At 48.5% G+C, this 16,429-nt stretch overlaps 1 protein-coding gene across 1 annotated transcript in view; it reads right to left on the bottom strand.

The window, feature by feature from the left end:
* Positions 1-16,429, bottom strand: part of LOC128403762 (sodium/glucose cotransporter 1-like) — a 36,504-nt gene that overhangs the window by 1,548 nt on the left and 18,527 nt on the right. The window contains exons 7-15 of the mRNA XM_053368827.1: positions 13,679-13,784; positions 12,759-12,839; positions 9,757-9,968; positions 8,368-8,503; positions 8,065-8,172; positions 6,667-6,817; positions 3,446-3,614; positions 1,862-2,077; positions 512-611 (exon numbers count right to left, since the gene is read on the bottom strand). Coding sequence (XP_053224802.1) covers positions 512-611; positions 1,862-2,077; positions 3,446-3,614; positions 6,667-6,817; positions 8,065-8,172; positions 8,368-8,503; positions 9,757-9,968; positions 12,759-12,839; positions 13,679-13,784 — 1,279 coding nt within the window. The remainder of the gene's footprint in view (positions 1-511; positions 612-1,861; positions 2,078-3,445; positions 3,615-6,666; positions 6,818-8,064; positions 8,173-8,367; positions 8,504-9,756; positions 9,969-12,758; positions 12,840-13,678; positions 13,785-16,429) is intronic.

Here is a 16,429-nt window from a genome sequence, read left to right as displayed (position 1 = left end):
AATGAACAAATTCCTATGCCCCACAAATAACCCAGAGATGCATTTTAAATAAAAGCACACATTCTACTCATGTAAAAACACCAGGCAGGCCCCACAAATAACCCAGAGGTGCATTTTAAATAAAAGGGCACATTCTACTCATGTAAAAACACGCTGATTCCCAGACCGTCCGTGGGCTGGTTTGAGAAGGTGATTGGGCCGCATCCGGCCCACGGGCCTTAGTTTGCCTACCCCTGTTTTAAACCATTCAATGGCATGTACTGTGGGTGGTATCAAATGCAGGTCCATTTCAGGGGAAGCCCATTGATATCAATGGGCATGACCCACTTAGGTCCATTATTTCCAAGGAGTCTGCTCTGGAAATGCAGCCCGGGGTTGATCCTGGCACCTTCCATGGGCAAAGTGGATGCACCGCCACCAAGCTACGATGATTCTTCCTCTCCAGCGCCCCCCTGCCATTGACCCTCATTTAGTGCCAGGAAGAAATAAGAACCAAGGGGAGAGCTCTTACAAGCTTCTTCTTCGTAGGCCGGCTCTTCCTCCATCTCCTCGGCATCCAGGTCGATGCGTTTCTCCTTTCTGTTTCGCAGGCTCCAGCAGAGGCGATAGAGCTGCCGTGGGCACAGAACAGGGAGACAGAGATGAACCTGGGGAGAGGGGGCTGAGACCATCGTGGGCGAGGGAAAGGGTCCGGTGCAGAGAGGGTGTCCCATGTGGTGGAAGTAACTGGAGAGGCCGTGGCAGCTCACAGCTCGGAAGCAGAAAACTGGGGGGCAGCAAGTCTAGAAATGCCCTTCTACTGTTCTGCCCCACTCTGTGCTCATATAATTGTAGAACTGGAAGGGACACCGAGGTCATCTAGCACAATACAGTGGTACCTCAGGTTACGTACTTAATTCGTTCCGGAGGTCCGTTCTTAACCTGAAATTGTTCTTAACCTGAAGCACCACTTTAGCTAATGGGGCCGCTGCTGCCGTGCCACCGGAGCACAATTTCTGTTCTCATCCTGAAGCAAAGTTCTTAACCCGAGGTAATATTTCTGGGTTAGCGGAGTCTGTAACCTGAAGCGTATGTAACCCGAGGTACCACTGTACAAAGATAGACTAGAGCATATGAGACATAATTATTCAGCATTTCCATAGTACTGGCCTGGGCCCACTGGTGGAGGAAGAGGAGTGCGGGGGGAGCACACCGCCCCCAGCAGCGCAATCCCGATAGGGTGCCATTGCGGCTGCCCACCCACCCGCATTGGGTGCCATGCCCCTGCAGGCAGCATGCCCCGCCCCTGCAGGTGGCATGCCATGCCCCCTGGATGCGTGCCAGCCCTGCCCTCAGGACACGTGCCAGCCCTGCCCCCGCCTGCTCTCCACACCCCAGAGCATGAAGCTCCACTACTGCCTGGGCCCTGCACTTCTCTCATATACCTTCAGAACATCCTTGCAAGGTAGGCTAGGCTGAGAGAGAGAGATAGGTATTCCCTGGGGAGCTTCACTGACTAAGCAAAGATTTGGTCCTAGCCTCATCCTTCACTGGCTTTCCATCTGTGGTTCATTTCTAAAAGGAAAACATTGTGTCCAGCCTGTCTGGTAGCCACGCTCCTTCTGATCCAGGGTGGATGCATGCAACAGCTGTTAAGGCAGAAGAAATCTGAGTGTGGACAAAGGCATTTGCCTTCATCCCTTTGCATGCTGCAGAACCAAGCCTTGGTGTTCAAAACAGGTTCTGAGACAGTGCTGTGTCCCACAGATGTTCTTCCTTTTGAAAGACGCACGTGCCATGTTTGCAGCACCATCCGGAGGTGGGAAGGGGCAGAGGAGAAGTGAGGAGAAAGATCAAAGCAAAGAGGGAGAGAATGGCTTACATGGACGTCATCAATGGGCTTGGTCAGGTATGAGACAGTCAAAATGATGATGACCGAGATGACAAACAGGATGATGGCAAAGTAGAGGTAGTGGACTTTGCAGATGATATCCGGGCAGTTGCTGGGCTGAGCGCAGCTGCCAGTTCCATAGGCAAACTCGGTGATCATTCGAGACAGTCCAATCAGCAGCCCCAGAATCAGGCCCCAGAAGGCCCCCTGGCAGGAAGCAGCAGAAAAAGCTCAGCTCCGCAAATGGTGCTTGGATCCAGCCCTGCACCTCTTCCCTTTAGTCTGAGTCACACCATGGGCAACAGCACTCAGCCCAATGGCTTCTAGGCACAGTGCTCCATCCCTCTTAACAGGTGGTCCTCACTTCCTGCCCCACTTGGAGCTGCCTCTATTTACACATAAGAACCTTCAGAAGAGCCAGCATCCTGCTCTCACGCAAGCCAGTCAGATGCCTTTTCTGGGAAGCCAGCAAGCAGGATCCGAGCACAAGAGCACTCCCCCCCCCCTGTGGTTTCTAGCAACTGGAAATCAGAGGCATTTACTACCTCCTACCATGGAGGCAGGGGACGCTGGTGGCATTGTGGGTTAAACCACAGAGCCTAGGACTTGCCGATCAGAAGGTCGGCGGTTCGATTCCCCACGACGGGGTGAGCTCCCATTGCTCGGTCCCTGCTCCTACCAACCTAGCAGTTCGAAAGCACACCAGTGCAAGTAGATAAATAGGTACCGCTCCGGCAAGAAGGTGAACGGCGTTTCCGTGCGCTGCTCTGGTTCGCCAGAAGCAGCTTAGTCATGCTGGCCACATGACCCGGAAGCTGTACGCCAGCTCCCTCAGCCAGTAAAGCGAGATGAGCGCTGTAACCCCAGAGTCATTAGCCAGATTTAATATGTTTCCCTCAATGATAGTAAGAGGAAGATATTTAGCTCTCCCAGAAGCAGAGTGTCTCTGCAAATGTAGTAAACAAGAACCTGATACTTTGGAGCATATTTTCTTTTCTTGTGATTTTGACATTTATGCCAGAAGACAATTATTAGAGGCCTTACAACTTAACAGGCTCAATTCTATGCCACCAATGGTTCAGGACCTGCTCTCGGACAGGAACGATCAAATTACTTTAATAGTGGCTGAATTTTTGAGTGCTGTCCATGCAGAAAGACTGGGCCATTATAAAGAGATTTAGTGGTTCTTAATTGATGTGGTAGTGTTATATTGTATTATTTATGCAAATTGATTTTCTCTGGAGTTAAAGATCTGACTGGGACAAACCTTGTTATGCTGAATTCGTATTTTGCACAAGTTGTCTACGGTGTTTGTTTGATCATGTGTGGTTTGCTATGCCTAATAAAGGATTGACTTTTAACCCCAGAGTCGGCCATGACTGGACCTAATGGTCAGGGGTCCCTTTACCTTTACCATGGAGGCAGAGCATCACTATTGCGGCTAGTAGCCATTAATAGCCCTTTGCGCATGCATACCCCTCCTACAGTTGCCCAGGCGCTCAGAGAATTGAGGTCAAGCCCAGCAGTTGCTCTTCCCAGGCCTTGCTGGGAGTGCTACCCCTCCCCCCAGCTTACCTGCTCATTGACCCTCTTGAAGAAAATGGCAAGGAAAAAGACGGCTGCGATGGGGGGCCCCAAGTAGCTGGTGATGGACTGAATGTAGTCAAAAAGCTGCCCGTTTTGAGCCGACTGCACTATTGGGACCCAGGCGATGCTGACCGCAATCAAGATTAGCATGAACAGCCTGGAAACAGAAGGGAGATGTTAATCACAGCTCTCTATCATGCCAGCATTCAAAAACCCTAAAGATGTAGGCAGAGACTTCTTCCCCTCCAAGTGAGACATCAACAAAAGCACAGCGTCCAGATCAAGAGACTCTATTCTGCCTTGGTCAGACCCCATCAAGAGTATAGTAAGCCTGCAACTTAATGCACATTTAATTTGTGTGCATCAAGCTTTACGTGTGTGGCAAAAGAATTTTTTTTAAGGGGGTGGGGTTCCAGGAAAAATGACTTTGGCATTCCCACCCGCCACTGAACCCAATGCATTTTGACTATATGCGATTTTTGCTTTAGGTGTTCTTTCCGGAATATAACGCCTGCATAAGTTGTGGGCTTACTACACTGTGTCCAGTTCTAGGCGCCACAGTGTAAGAAGGAGATCGACAAGATGGAACCCATGCAGAGCAGAGTGACAGAGATGATCAAGGGCCTGGAAACCAAGCCTTATGAGGAATGGTTGAGGGAGGCAGGTATGTTTAGCTTGGAAAAGAAGAGGCTGAGAGGTGATAGGATAGCTACCTTCAAATAGCTGAAGGGCTCTCACATGGAATATGGAGCAAGCTTATTTCCTGCTGCTCCAGGAAACCAACGGATTCAAGTTACAAGAAAGGAGATTCCAGCTAAATGTTAGGAAGAACTTTTGGACAGTGAGAGCTGTTTGATAGTGGAATGGACTCCCTCAGAAGGTGGCGGACTCTCTTTCTTTGGAGGTTTTGAAACAGAGGTTGGATGGCCATCTGTCATGGATTTTTTTAGCTGTAATTCCTGCATTGCAGGGGGTTGGACTAGATGACTCTTGGAGTCCCTACTCTACAATTCTGCGATACTGTAATCACATCCGCCACTTTCCAACCAACTCAGGTTGAGAGCAAAGCACAACAGAACGTCTTTCCCATTGCCCTGCTCATTCCAGCTTTTGCTGACAGCTGAAGCCCCACCTGTCCATCTTGGCCCCCAGCACTGGTCCTGGACACACCTGAGCGTGGTGAGGTTTTGACTGTCGGTTTTTATTTGTACATTGTGAACCATTTTATTATTGTTGCACATGAAAAACAGTATACAGTCATACCTTGGGTTACAGACACTTCAGGTTGCGTTTTTTTGGGTTATGGACCACCGAAACCTGGAAGTACCAGAATGGGTTACTTCTGGGTTTCGGCAGTTGTGCATGCTCAGAAGCGCTAAATCGCGCTTTACGCATGCGCAGAAGCGCCGAATTGCAACCTGTGAGTGCGCAGATGCACCACTGTGGGTTGCAAACACTGTGGGTTGCGAATGTGCATCCTGCATGGATCACGTTCGCAACCCGAGCGTCCACTGTAGTGGCAATTACAGTAATTCATTGAGCAAATGCTGGGTTCATTCACATCACATCCCTAAGCGAGTGTTCAAATGCAGAAACTAATCCCATATTTTAGCAAACAGCATGATCCATTAAATGGCACAGCTAGCATCTGTTCCTTCCATTTTGTCTAGGTGGCAACTAAGCTGTTATAAAGGGAATTAATTTAAATAGGCAGGGAGTGGTCGAATCTCAACCTTCCCTATTACCTAATAACCTCCAGCTGTTTTGGACTACAACACCCATCAGTCAGAGCCAGCAGGGTCATATGACACTGAGGCTGATGGGAGTTGTAGTCCAACATAGTTGGAGGGCACCAGGTCAGCTGAGGCTGCTCTGTTGGAGAGAAGGACTTGGTATTCAGCCTGTCAGGATGCTACATGTGCAATAAGTCCAAATGTCCACAGGGGGGCACCTCAGCACCACAGGTGTCACATAGCAAAGAAAAATCTTAAGTTGCCCTATTGGTCCTATAGAGAGAGAGAAAAAACCAAAAGCCACAGTAAGGCAAAACCATTTTTTAAAAAAATGTAAATGTGTGGAGAAAAGAATGCACCCCACCAAGTGGCAGAAGCAGAAAGCGCAGAGAAAATACTGTGTCCGAACTCAGCAAGCCAAGCTTGTTGGCCAGTTGGAGAGAGTTGCGCTCTATATCTATGGTTGAGAGGCAATGCTGCATAGTGGTTAGAGTGCCAGACTAGGACCTGAAAGAGACCAGAGTTTGAATCCCTGCTTAGCCATGAAGCTCACTGTGTATGACTTATTGTGAGGATTAAAGGAGGTTGGGGGGAACCATATATGCCACTCTGAGATCCTTGGAGGAAAAGGTGGGATGGAAATGAAACAAACAAACAAACAATTTGCCGTATTGTCACTCCTGGAATATGTTAATGAACAGAAGGGTGCCTGGACCACTTCTGCCTCCTTGTCATAGAATCCTAGAACTGTAGAGTTGGAAGGGACCAAGAATCCCTGGCAGACAGCCATCCAATCCCTGTTTAAAAACCTGCTGATGAAGTCTGTTCTGCTGCCAAGCAGCTGTTGGACAGATCCTTGGGAGAAGGTGGGCCATTCGAGATTCAAATCTACTTGCGTACTGCACCCTGTATGGTTAACCTCTTGCTGATTCACTGCTGTTAGTTAGACATTGAACCTGGCCCTGGTTGCTGACCCAAGTGTTGCATGGAGGGTCAACAAAAATGTCACCAAGCAGCGAGCAAACTCGTCCTCCAGAACTCTTCGTCAAACCGGATGCTATGTATATGGAAAGAGAAGCTGGGCATCCTGTAAAAACCTTTAAATCCTTAGGTTGTGAGTCTTCAGACAGAGGGCAGGAACCAGACTAAGGCTGCAGCTGCAGGCACCACTTTTCTAGGGAGCCAGCCCCAATGAACACTATCTGGGTAAAGAAGCTGGGGCCTGGGCTGTCCATCAGATGAGGCCAACCTTCCCCAATTTCGTGCACCTTGCAGCTGTTTCAGACTATGACTCCCACCAGCCCCGGCTAGCATGGTCGTATGAAAAGGGGGCTCATGGGAGTTGTAGTTCAAAACCTCCAGGTCAGGTGGAAGGCTGGGTGAGGTTCCCCTTGGTGGTCTCACAGGTCCCAGGCAAAGTTTCAAGTTGCAAAGAGCTGTGAGCACATAATAGTCATTCCTACTTGTCATCATCACCTGCCCACTATCATGAGCTCCTGCTCTTTCGCTTCTGGACGTATTTTAGTGTAGATGTCCATGGTGAAGAGCGTGCTGGCACTGTTGAAGATAGAGGTGAGGGAGCTCATCAGAGACGCCAGCATGACAGACAGCATCAGGCCTCGCAATCCTGAAACACAAGAGGAAGAGAAGCAGGTAACTGGAGAGGTTAGCGGATGGAGGGCGGAGCCAAGGAGTGCGGTGCTTTCCAGTTATATGCTGCTGCTGCTGCTGCCAAAGCACCTCTCTGATCTACAGATGGTACACAACACCAGTGCAGTTAGGGAAAATGTACAAAACTAGTTCAAATATCTGTTGGAAGTGTAAGGAAAAGGAGGGGACATTTTATCATATGTGGTGGGATTGTAAGGTAATTTTAAAAATTTGGGAAATGATATACAAGGAATTGAAGAAAATGTTCCATTTAACATTTGTTTAAAAACCCGAAGCATTTTTATTAGGGATTGTAGGAAAAGATCTGCCAAAAAAGCTGAAAAACATCTTCATGTATGCGACAACGGCCGCGAGAGTTCTGGTAGCACAAGGATAGAAGACTGAAGAAACCCCAACTAAAGAATCATGGCAAGAAAAAATGATGGACTATGCAGAACTGGCAAAACTGACATACAAGCTACGGGACAAGGATAACTGTGACTTTAAAGATGAAAGGGACCCTTTACAAAGTATTTGAAGTTACAACAAAGCGAACTGGACTCCTTGGCTGGTTTTGAATAAACATTCACAAACTTTTTATTGATAATAATCAGCTAAATAGTTTGAGGATTTATACAACTGTGTAACATGCAGAAAACAGCATTTTTAGAGAAATCAAAGACTGGAACTGAGGGAAGTCGGGGGGTGGGTGGGTTTTGTGTGGGAGGGAGGAGGAGGGAGGAAAAATGGGGGGGAAATAAGGATGATATGTTTCTGGATGATATGTTTTGTTTTAATTTTGAATAAAAGTTATTTTTTTTGGGGGGGGGAGAACAAAGCACCTCTCTGATCTGTTCTGGCTCTTGCCTTCCCAGGGTTCTGCTTGACTTTCCCAGCACTCAGCACAGCACTTCTCCAGCTGATTTATTGGCTGGGATGCTCATTGCTCTAGCTTAGTTAAGTCACGAAGGTGGGCAGTGCTTGCTCCCACCTTTCCTAAATCACCCTCACTTTCTCCACTCTTGCCCTGACAGTCTTGTTTGCCCTGACTCTGTGGAAACGCAACCCCCAGCAGCCAAAGCCATGCAGATGTATTCTTACAAAACGATGCAGGTGTCATTACCCACCCTGCACCTGTGCTTTGCTGTCTTGTTGGGTTTTTCCCTCCAGTCCACCACTTCCCAGCCCCCTCCTAACAGCCAGAGCACAAGTGAAGCATCTCACCGTTCGGCATCAGCTTGACCACCATCCTTGGGTAGGCGATGTTTGAGCAGCCAACTGGCGTCCCACATGCCGCAAGACACGTCTCAGGAACGACACAAGCCACCGTATCTGCGGGAAAGAGAAAAACAGGGGCACCTTACTTGGGGGGTGGGGTGGGCTGAGATATCCTGCGTGCGCCATTCTAGAAATGAACAGGATTCCCAGTGGGTACCACCCTTTGAGGGGATGGATGGAAGAGCCACACTCTGAATGGACTCTGCCACGGATGGAGACGAGAGGACGAGGCTGGAGGTCTCATCTCACCTGTGTACAAAATTCGACTGATCATGCCTGGCATGACAATCAGGAACATGGGCATCAGCTTCAGGTAACCACACATGATGCAGCCAGCCTTGACATGGGACATGTTCTTGCCTGAGAGGCATCGCTGGACAATGACCTACCGGAGAGGAATGGAGAGGAAAGTGAGCAGCCAATCAGGCTAGTCTTGACTTCAGAGCAGGCTCCTTGGGGTGGCGTGGGCTTATCGGTTGCTTGTGTGGTGAATTTTTACTTCAGAGGAGGACTTCTGCTCAGAGGTAGAGCATCTGCTTTGCAGAAGTTCCCAGTTCAGCCTGCAGGATATATCCAGGCTCATATAATCAACATGCTTAACTCTAATTAATGCATGAAGGGGTTAAGACCATAGAATAAGCTGTCCTGCTAGGCTTAGCTAGGTCACAGCCCCTCACCTTGGGAGAAAGGGCTACTAAACGCTTTGTTCTTTTCCACCATGTGAACCCTACTTACCAAACACGTGGTTTCTTTCTATGCTAAGGGAAGTAGGAAACTTTGGAAGCAACTTAGACGTGAATATTTTAAACACACCCTTTAGTGTGCTCCTCTTTGCGAGTATTGGTGCCTCTGACGCTGGAAGAGGAGGGCCGGGCTGCGCTGCGGGCACCTGTGGGGGGGGCGCGCCTACTTCATGCCCCCTCAAAAATCCGTGCCCAGGGCCACTGCCCCTCTGACACCCCCTTGTTACGTTACACCACTACCTAAGAGTTCTGTTCACTACTAGTTAGCATCTCTGCATCTGAAATCAAATGTCTCAGTACTCAGCCTATGGAAAACCAAGCGCCACACATGTAATGCTTCAGGGAATCCGATCCCCCTCCCTCACAGCAGTCCGCCAGTAACGGAGAGACAAGAAGCTCTTACCAGTGTCTTTTATTCAATATTCACAGAGAGAGATGTAGAAATGCAGTCTCTCTTGGATAATGGCGTTGCTCTGAGTAAAGCCCCATCCCCTCTGTCTCTCCTACTCTACGTCATCCCTGCGCTGACTGATCTGTGTTTTCTGCCCCTGAGCTTTCTGTTCTCTTCCTTTCAATGCCCGCCAGGTCCTGGGAGATGGGGGATCTGGAATGCTTTCCAAAGACACTGAGTCTGTCAGCTGTCTCTCCCCTGGTGCGTCTTCTTCCTGCTCCTCCCCCAATGTTTCCCAGCTTCTCCCCTCTGCAGCCTCTGAACTGTGACCTTCTGCAAACCGCTGTTCTAAATCTATACTGTCTCCCTCTTCTCTGGGAAGTGCTGGAGGGAAGAGCTGACCACACGTTGCTGCAGAAATATCCTCCGCAGACAGAATCTGAGCAGGAACTAGGCGCCACCATCACCCCTCCCCTTCAGAGTGGACCTGAGGACCCACCATACCTGATCTGTGCACCAGTACCAGAGGCCCAGGATGCTGAGGCCAAAGATGAGTCCCGGCCATGGCAAATCACCGTTGATGGGATCCCGGAATATCTGGAACGAATCTGGACGGGGTGTGTAGCATTTTTCGGGGATACTGGAATTTCCAACCTGCGGGATCGCATTCATGTACTTGTGCACAAATTCCTCATATCCTCCGACTTCTTCAAATGCTGGGGAAAGTTGACAGTCCTTGTAAGGTACCAGTTCACTCACACACATGTGTGCCAGGCAGGCACAGAGACATCCACATCCCAGTTCAGGGGAGGCTGGGCTTCTTTAATGCTGCATGTGGTCTCCCTCCCCCCAGACATTCGCAGCTGATTTCCAGGGGGTAAGAAATAGTGGATCTGGCATTGAGAGATTCTCAGTTGCCACTGAGAAAAGGAAATTGCCAGTCCTCGTGATGACCGCGGTGTTTGTGTGCTGTATGCGCTTGATGATAAATCTCCACTTGAATTTTCACTTGTTGAATTGATTGTACAGGGAAGCTGAGGGGCGGAGGGATGAACTCTCTCAAGTTCACAGATAAGTAACCTGCATTCCCTCCCCAGCCGGCATGTAGAACTGATGGCAAGAATGGATGTTCAGCCTCCACCTAGTGGTCACAGGCAAAACTGCAAGCAAAATCAATCACCTGTCAAGCCCCTCCCTCCGTTGGAATTCAGTTTCTGTGTTTTGCCTGCACCAAAAGTCGTGCCTTCTGTTACTCTCTCAGGGTCTCTACTTCTTTCCTACTTTGTTTCCAGGCTGATTTTATTTGTGTTCACCTGTTTAGTTTTTCAGAGCCCACCTTTTGTAGATCAGTGAGCTTTGGTAAGCCCTGGTGTTGCCACCAGCTCCATATGCCTGGGGGAAAGATTGTTTGGAACTCACCTGTAAAAGGGATTTCCCAGGCATATACGGGCTGATGGTATACATGGCTTATTTTTGATGCTGCTTATATACCTTTTTCTGAGCATGTCTGTTTGTCTAGCTGCAGAGAGTCTCTTACCTCTTAATGGGTTACCTTTGTGTTGTTGGTCCTGTCCTCTTTCGCAGTGCCAGATTACCAAACAGGCAGAGTAGGCACCGACCTATGGGCCCACACCTTTTAGGGGCCCTGTGACAATCGATCAAAATAATATTGTGTAATGAAACTGCTGTATTAAAATTGTTGATGGGTCAAATCAGAAACCTATAAGGAGATAATTTGAGTTGTGGGGTGGTGTCCCTGAGATTTTGACTGCCTAGGGGCCTCCACAGGGTTTAATCCAGCACTGCTTCTTCGGCTTGTCATAATGAAAACTGAATTCCAAACTGAATTCAGAAGCTTTACAAGAGATTTGAAGAGATTTGTTTTTAGTGCAATTTTGCCTGTGACCACCAGGTGGGGTCTGAATGCCCATTCCTGCCATCAGCTCCCATACGCGTGAGAAAACCCTTTTACAGGCGAGTACCGAATGGTCTCCTTTCATTTAAGGCAGGGCACTCATCTGAGTTACAGCCAGGCTATGTCACCTGAAATTTCTTGTAGCATCTGATGAGGGGTTTGTTTAACTGCTCACAAGCGCACACGGCAAAATAATGGTGGCTCCGGCAGGTGATGCTTCTGTCAGTTTGGCTCTGGCAGGTGATGCTTCTGTCAGTTTGCATTTCTTAGTACAGAAAGTATTGATCTGATGTGTAGAGATCTTTCCTATTCTACTAAATTCAAGAGGGTTCGGGAAGCTTCTCTGTGTGAAAGAAGCTTCATGATGTTTGGGTTATTCCTTCAGAGAAGCTGAGTACGGCTGGTTTAAACTGGTTCTTTTATCTCTTCTCTCAAGGTCATGCTGACTATATAATAAGAGGCCAGAATGAGCCTGGGTTTCAATTTCTCTTTCTGTCTTTTTCCCTTCTGGTGTGGTGTTCTGTATATAGTGTTAAGGTTTAGACTTATTATAAGCTGTTGCAAGTTTAAGTTAAGTCTGCTGCAACTGGATTTCTAATGGACAGTGCCAGTCCTGAATGTATTGGATTTGTGACCGTTATGCTCATTTGCCTTCCAGTAGCAGTAAAGCTCTGCTGGATGTAATATTAATTGCCTCTAGTCTATTTTTTGGGAATCCTGCAACGTGTTGTAAGTTTTTACTCTGCTAACTATACACCAGAATCTACTCTGGATCAATACTGAGTACAGTGGTACCTCGCAAGACGAAATTAATTCGTTCCGCGAGTTTTTTCTTCTTGCGAGTTTTTTGTCTTGCGAAGCACGGTTTCCCATAGGAATGCATTGAAAATCAATTAATGCGTTCCTATGGAAACCGCTTGCCGGGCTGGCGGTGCGGAGAAGGGCTTTTCTCCCCACCGCAAGCCTTCAGGACAGGTCCGGGAACAGAGGGGAAGGCGCGCTGCGCTTCTCCTCTGTTCCCGGAGCTTGCGGGGCTTGCGGTGAGGAGAAGGGCTTTCCTCCCCACCGCCAACATTCAGAACAGCATTCTGAATGTTGGTGGTGGGAAGGAAAACCCTCCTCCCACCGCAAGTCTTCAGGACAGGTCCGGGAACAGAGGGGAAGGCGCGTTGCGCTTCTCCTCTGTCCCCGGATCTGTTCTGAAGGCTGGCGGTCCACCGCCAGCCTTCAGAACAGCCATCCGAAGGCTGGTGCGGGGAGAAGGGCTCTCCGCCCCACCGCCAGCCTTCGGAGCAGCCTTCCGAAGCCTGGCGGGGGGAGGAGGTCTCTCCGCCCCACCGCCAGCCTTCGGAGGAGGTCCGAGGACAGTGGGGAAGACGCGCTGCGCTTCCCCGCTGTCCCCGGAGATTTCCCTATGGGCTTTCGTCTTGCGAAGGAAGCCCATAGGGAAATTCGTCTGGAGAAGCACCTCGAAAAACGGAAAACTCTTTCTTCTTGCGAGTTTTCCGTCTTGCGAGGCATTCGTCTTGCGAGGTACCACTGTAGACTTTTCAGTGACACATTCAACCTTTCCTTTGTGTTGTCTGCTTACCAAAGACGGTCAGGATAATGGACCCCACCAGCATGATTAAAGTTTGCAATGTGTCCGTGTAGATGACGGCCGCAAGTCCTCCTAAGAGCCAAAAGGATAGAAAGAGCAATAGGGCAGTGTGAGGAGGAGAACATCTCCTGATTCCTCTGAGGGAGAGGGACCCCTTCCCCAGCATCACTGCCTTTACCTATTTGCCAAAGCTAAAGCTTTTCTCATCTTGCTTTGGCAAGAGAATACACCTCTCTCTCTCTCTCTCTCTCTCTCTCTCTCTCTCTCAGGACACACAGGGAGATGGTCACATGTGACTCAAGGCTACAGGCAGCCTTTCTCTCTCCCTATGATATACGATATACAATGTCTTTATTGTCATTGTCCCATGTAGAACAATGAAATTGAAAAACTACATAAAACTACATAAAAACTACATAAAACTACATAAAAACTATATAAAACTACAACAAAACTACATAAAACATTCAAAAACCCCTAAAAACTCTAAAACCCCATTTTAAAATACACTATACTATAGAGACCCCTTATGCTGCGTTTAGAACCAGAATTGCATTTGCGTAGAAACTGTTTCTCAGGCAGCTAGTCCTGGTCTTTATAACCCTATACCTTCTTCCAGAAGGCAGAAGCTGAAAGAGATCATTTCCTGGGTGCGTACTATCCTGCGCTATCTCTGCTGCTTTCTTATGGCACCTGGCAGCATAGATTTGATCTAAGGTGGGAAGAGTGCACCCAATTATTCTCTCTGCAGTCTTTACAACCCTGGATAGCATTGTTTTTTCCCTGGCCGTGCAGCTCCCAAACCACACACACAGACACTAATCCCACCCGGGATGGGATTTGCAACTTCAGCAGCTTATTATCTTTAATGGACAGGGAAGCAGGGAGACCCTCTGAACCCAAAGACTCACCTGTGATGGTATAAAGGGCTGTAATGGTGAGCAGGATAATGATGGCCACATAAATATTCAGCCCCATGGCTTCCTTGATGAAGATCGCACCAGAAAATATATCTGCCTGAAACAGAACAGGAGGAGCAGTGTTTTTAAGCAGTGGTGGTAATGGGTAACCATGCACCCACAAGGATCCAGAACATAGCCATCAAGGCTAGTGGCCATCAACATCTCTCCTCCATGAATTTGTCGCATTCTCTTAAAGCCATCTAAGTTGGTGGCCATCACTGCCTCCTGTAGGAATGAGTCCCATAGTTTAACTATGCCCACAGGGCCAGGTTGCAAGTGCTCCCGGGAGTTTCACCAACAAACACAGAGAGTTTGTTGAACATCCTCCTCACCTGGAAGTGGGTTACCATGAGCTACAGTCCTGCAATCCCTATTACCTGCTGGTTGCCTACTAGCATCAACATAACCTGGGACTCAGCTACATTAGTCAAGAAACAGCATTTTGAATGTGTTATAAACATGCAACACCAGTTGGCGCAAGAGAGAGAGAAAAAAATCCAAGTGGTTTTCCATAGTGTTTTTTTTCCTTTTGTTATAACAATTTAATTTCTGACTTATTTATAGTGTCTCCTCCCTCCCCCCCCCCCGTGTGAAGATCCACCCCTGATGTTGAGTATTTATACTCAGAAGAGAGAAAGGGTGGATCCAGGGGCAGAGAGAAAGTCAGCAGCATGGGGACATTTTAATAAAATCTATCTTATCAATCAAAGAATGTCAGGTGTGGATTTGAGGAGAGGTGCCACATAGTCAAAGTGATGAGAGAGGAATCATTTCGGTTGCAAAATGTCAGATAGGAGTGAGCAGTTCAAAACAAAGAAATGAAAGCTAGGAATCTGGGCCTTAGGGGGCCACCTGGCAGTGATGGTATGAACACCCACCCCTGGAAACACCCAAAGCCAGGCCCCACATTAACCAGCATGGCAAGCACACGGCAATGTTTCAGTTTTCTGCCTCTAGCCTCAAAGCTTTATCCGTTTCCTCCCTGGGAAAGAGTTCCTCCTCAAAACCAAGTGATCATTTATGACCCTTAGGCACAAGAGATGCCTGTCGCTTCCGCATCTTACATAAACTATAAAAACTATCCTGCAGGCTGTTCATTATTGAAGCTCTTTAAGAAGGCGGCTCCCCAAGGCTTTCCCACTGGAGATCCAGCTCAACCGGCTGCATCTGATATCTTCATTAAGTGTCTTTTACGGCCCCCATTAAGGCTTTATCGCCTCTCTCCGACTACTAAACTTCACCTTAGGCAGGAATCACCTCCACAGAGCCACGTGCTAATCAACTGGAAACAGTGGCTGCCGGCAAGGTCACGTTGATGCCACCAGCAAGCAGCTCCGACATTCATGTGCTCTCTGATCAGGCTGCTTTACTTGGGAGTAAGCCCTCATTGGACTCAGTGGGACTTGCTTGTGGGTCGACACATATTCTACCACCCAGCACCCTTACAACGACCTTGCGAGGTAGGTTGGTATGATTGCTGCCGACTGCAGATGGAGGAGAGGTGAGGCTGAAAAACAAGGGTTAGGGAGACGTTCCCTGCTCCTAGGCCATGTCTTCCATGAACTCTCAAAATGGCTTTAGGCAAGTCACTCTCCCTCTCTCAGCCTCTGTTTCGCCATCTGCAGTATGAGTGGAAATCATAATAAGACAGACCTACCGTACCAGGTGTGCAAGGACAATCAATAGAATCCTTTGGACACTGTACGTTAGACAAATTATAACTTCTAAAACAGAACTTGAGTAATGGTTCTGCAATGAGTTTCTACTTTAAAAGAAAGCGGTTCATTTCTGTCCCAGGATGCCAAGATTGCCACTGGTGCTGAAGTGCAAGGAAGTGGGGGGGGGGCAGGTTGCTGCAGACCTTTTCCCTGCCCCATTCCAGATTAATTAGTAACCCTGATAGAGATGGATTATTGCCGCCTTGGCGGAGACGGAGGGCAAAAGGCCTGGCCTTTCGGGCTAATTTGTATGATTATCTCTCAGCTGTTGCCCATGAGGGCAAAGAGTACCCTTGCATGGCAACTGCGGGGAAAGAACTGGCCAGCGGTTGCCCCCACCCCACCAGGCAGCAGCTGCAAAGGAGGGGGCAGGATTGAAGGAAGGTCCCCTGTGACCTCCAGTCTGGTGGGCTGTAAAATCCCAAAAGCCCCTCTTTCCTATTGAGGCTGCAGACATGCCATACATTTAAAGCATAAAGCTTCCCCCCAAAGAATCCTGGGAACTGTAGCTTGCCCCTCCTGGAGCTACAGTTCTCAGAAGCCTTCACAAACAACAGTTCCCAGGACTTGTGGGGGACGGGAGATGAGCTTTAAATGGATTTTTACTGTGTGCAGGCTGAATAATGCTTCATACAGCAAGCAGGAAGAGATGCTGCCAGGTTTTTACCTCATGATATGTTATTTCCCATGATGTCCATTATTTCCCATGATTCCCATTATTTCTTCTGGCTTCACAGCAGCCTGTCCCAGCCTGGTCCCTTCCAGAAGCTTTTGGACTACAGATCCCACCAGCCCCAGCCCATGCAACTATGATAGCAGGGACTGGTGGGATTTGTAGTCCAAAATGTCAGACATGCCCTAGAGCCGATCTTCCAGTGGGGAGCTTATAGGGCAACCAGAAGCAGTAACGGGGGTGTGTTTAACATTATATGATGTATATGTTGTTTTCCCTTCACGCCTAGGGCTCACCCAGACTTCCTTT

The sequence above is a fragment of the Podarcis raffonei genome, chromosome 16, assembly GCF_027172205.1.
Source record: "Podarcis raffonei isolate rPodRaf1 chromosome 16, rPodRaf1.pri, whole genome shotgun sequence".
Taxonomy (NCBI): domain Eukaryota; kingdom Metazoa; phylum Chordata; class Lepidosauria; order Squamata; family Lacertidae; genus Podarcis; species Podarcis raffonei.
Note: the sequence above shows the minus strand (reverse complement) of the source record. Positions and strands in the feature narration are given on the sequence as shown.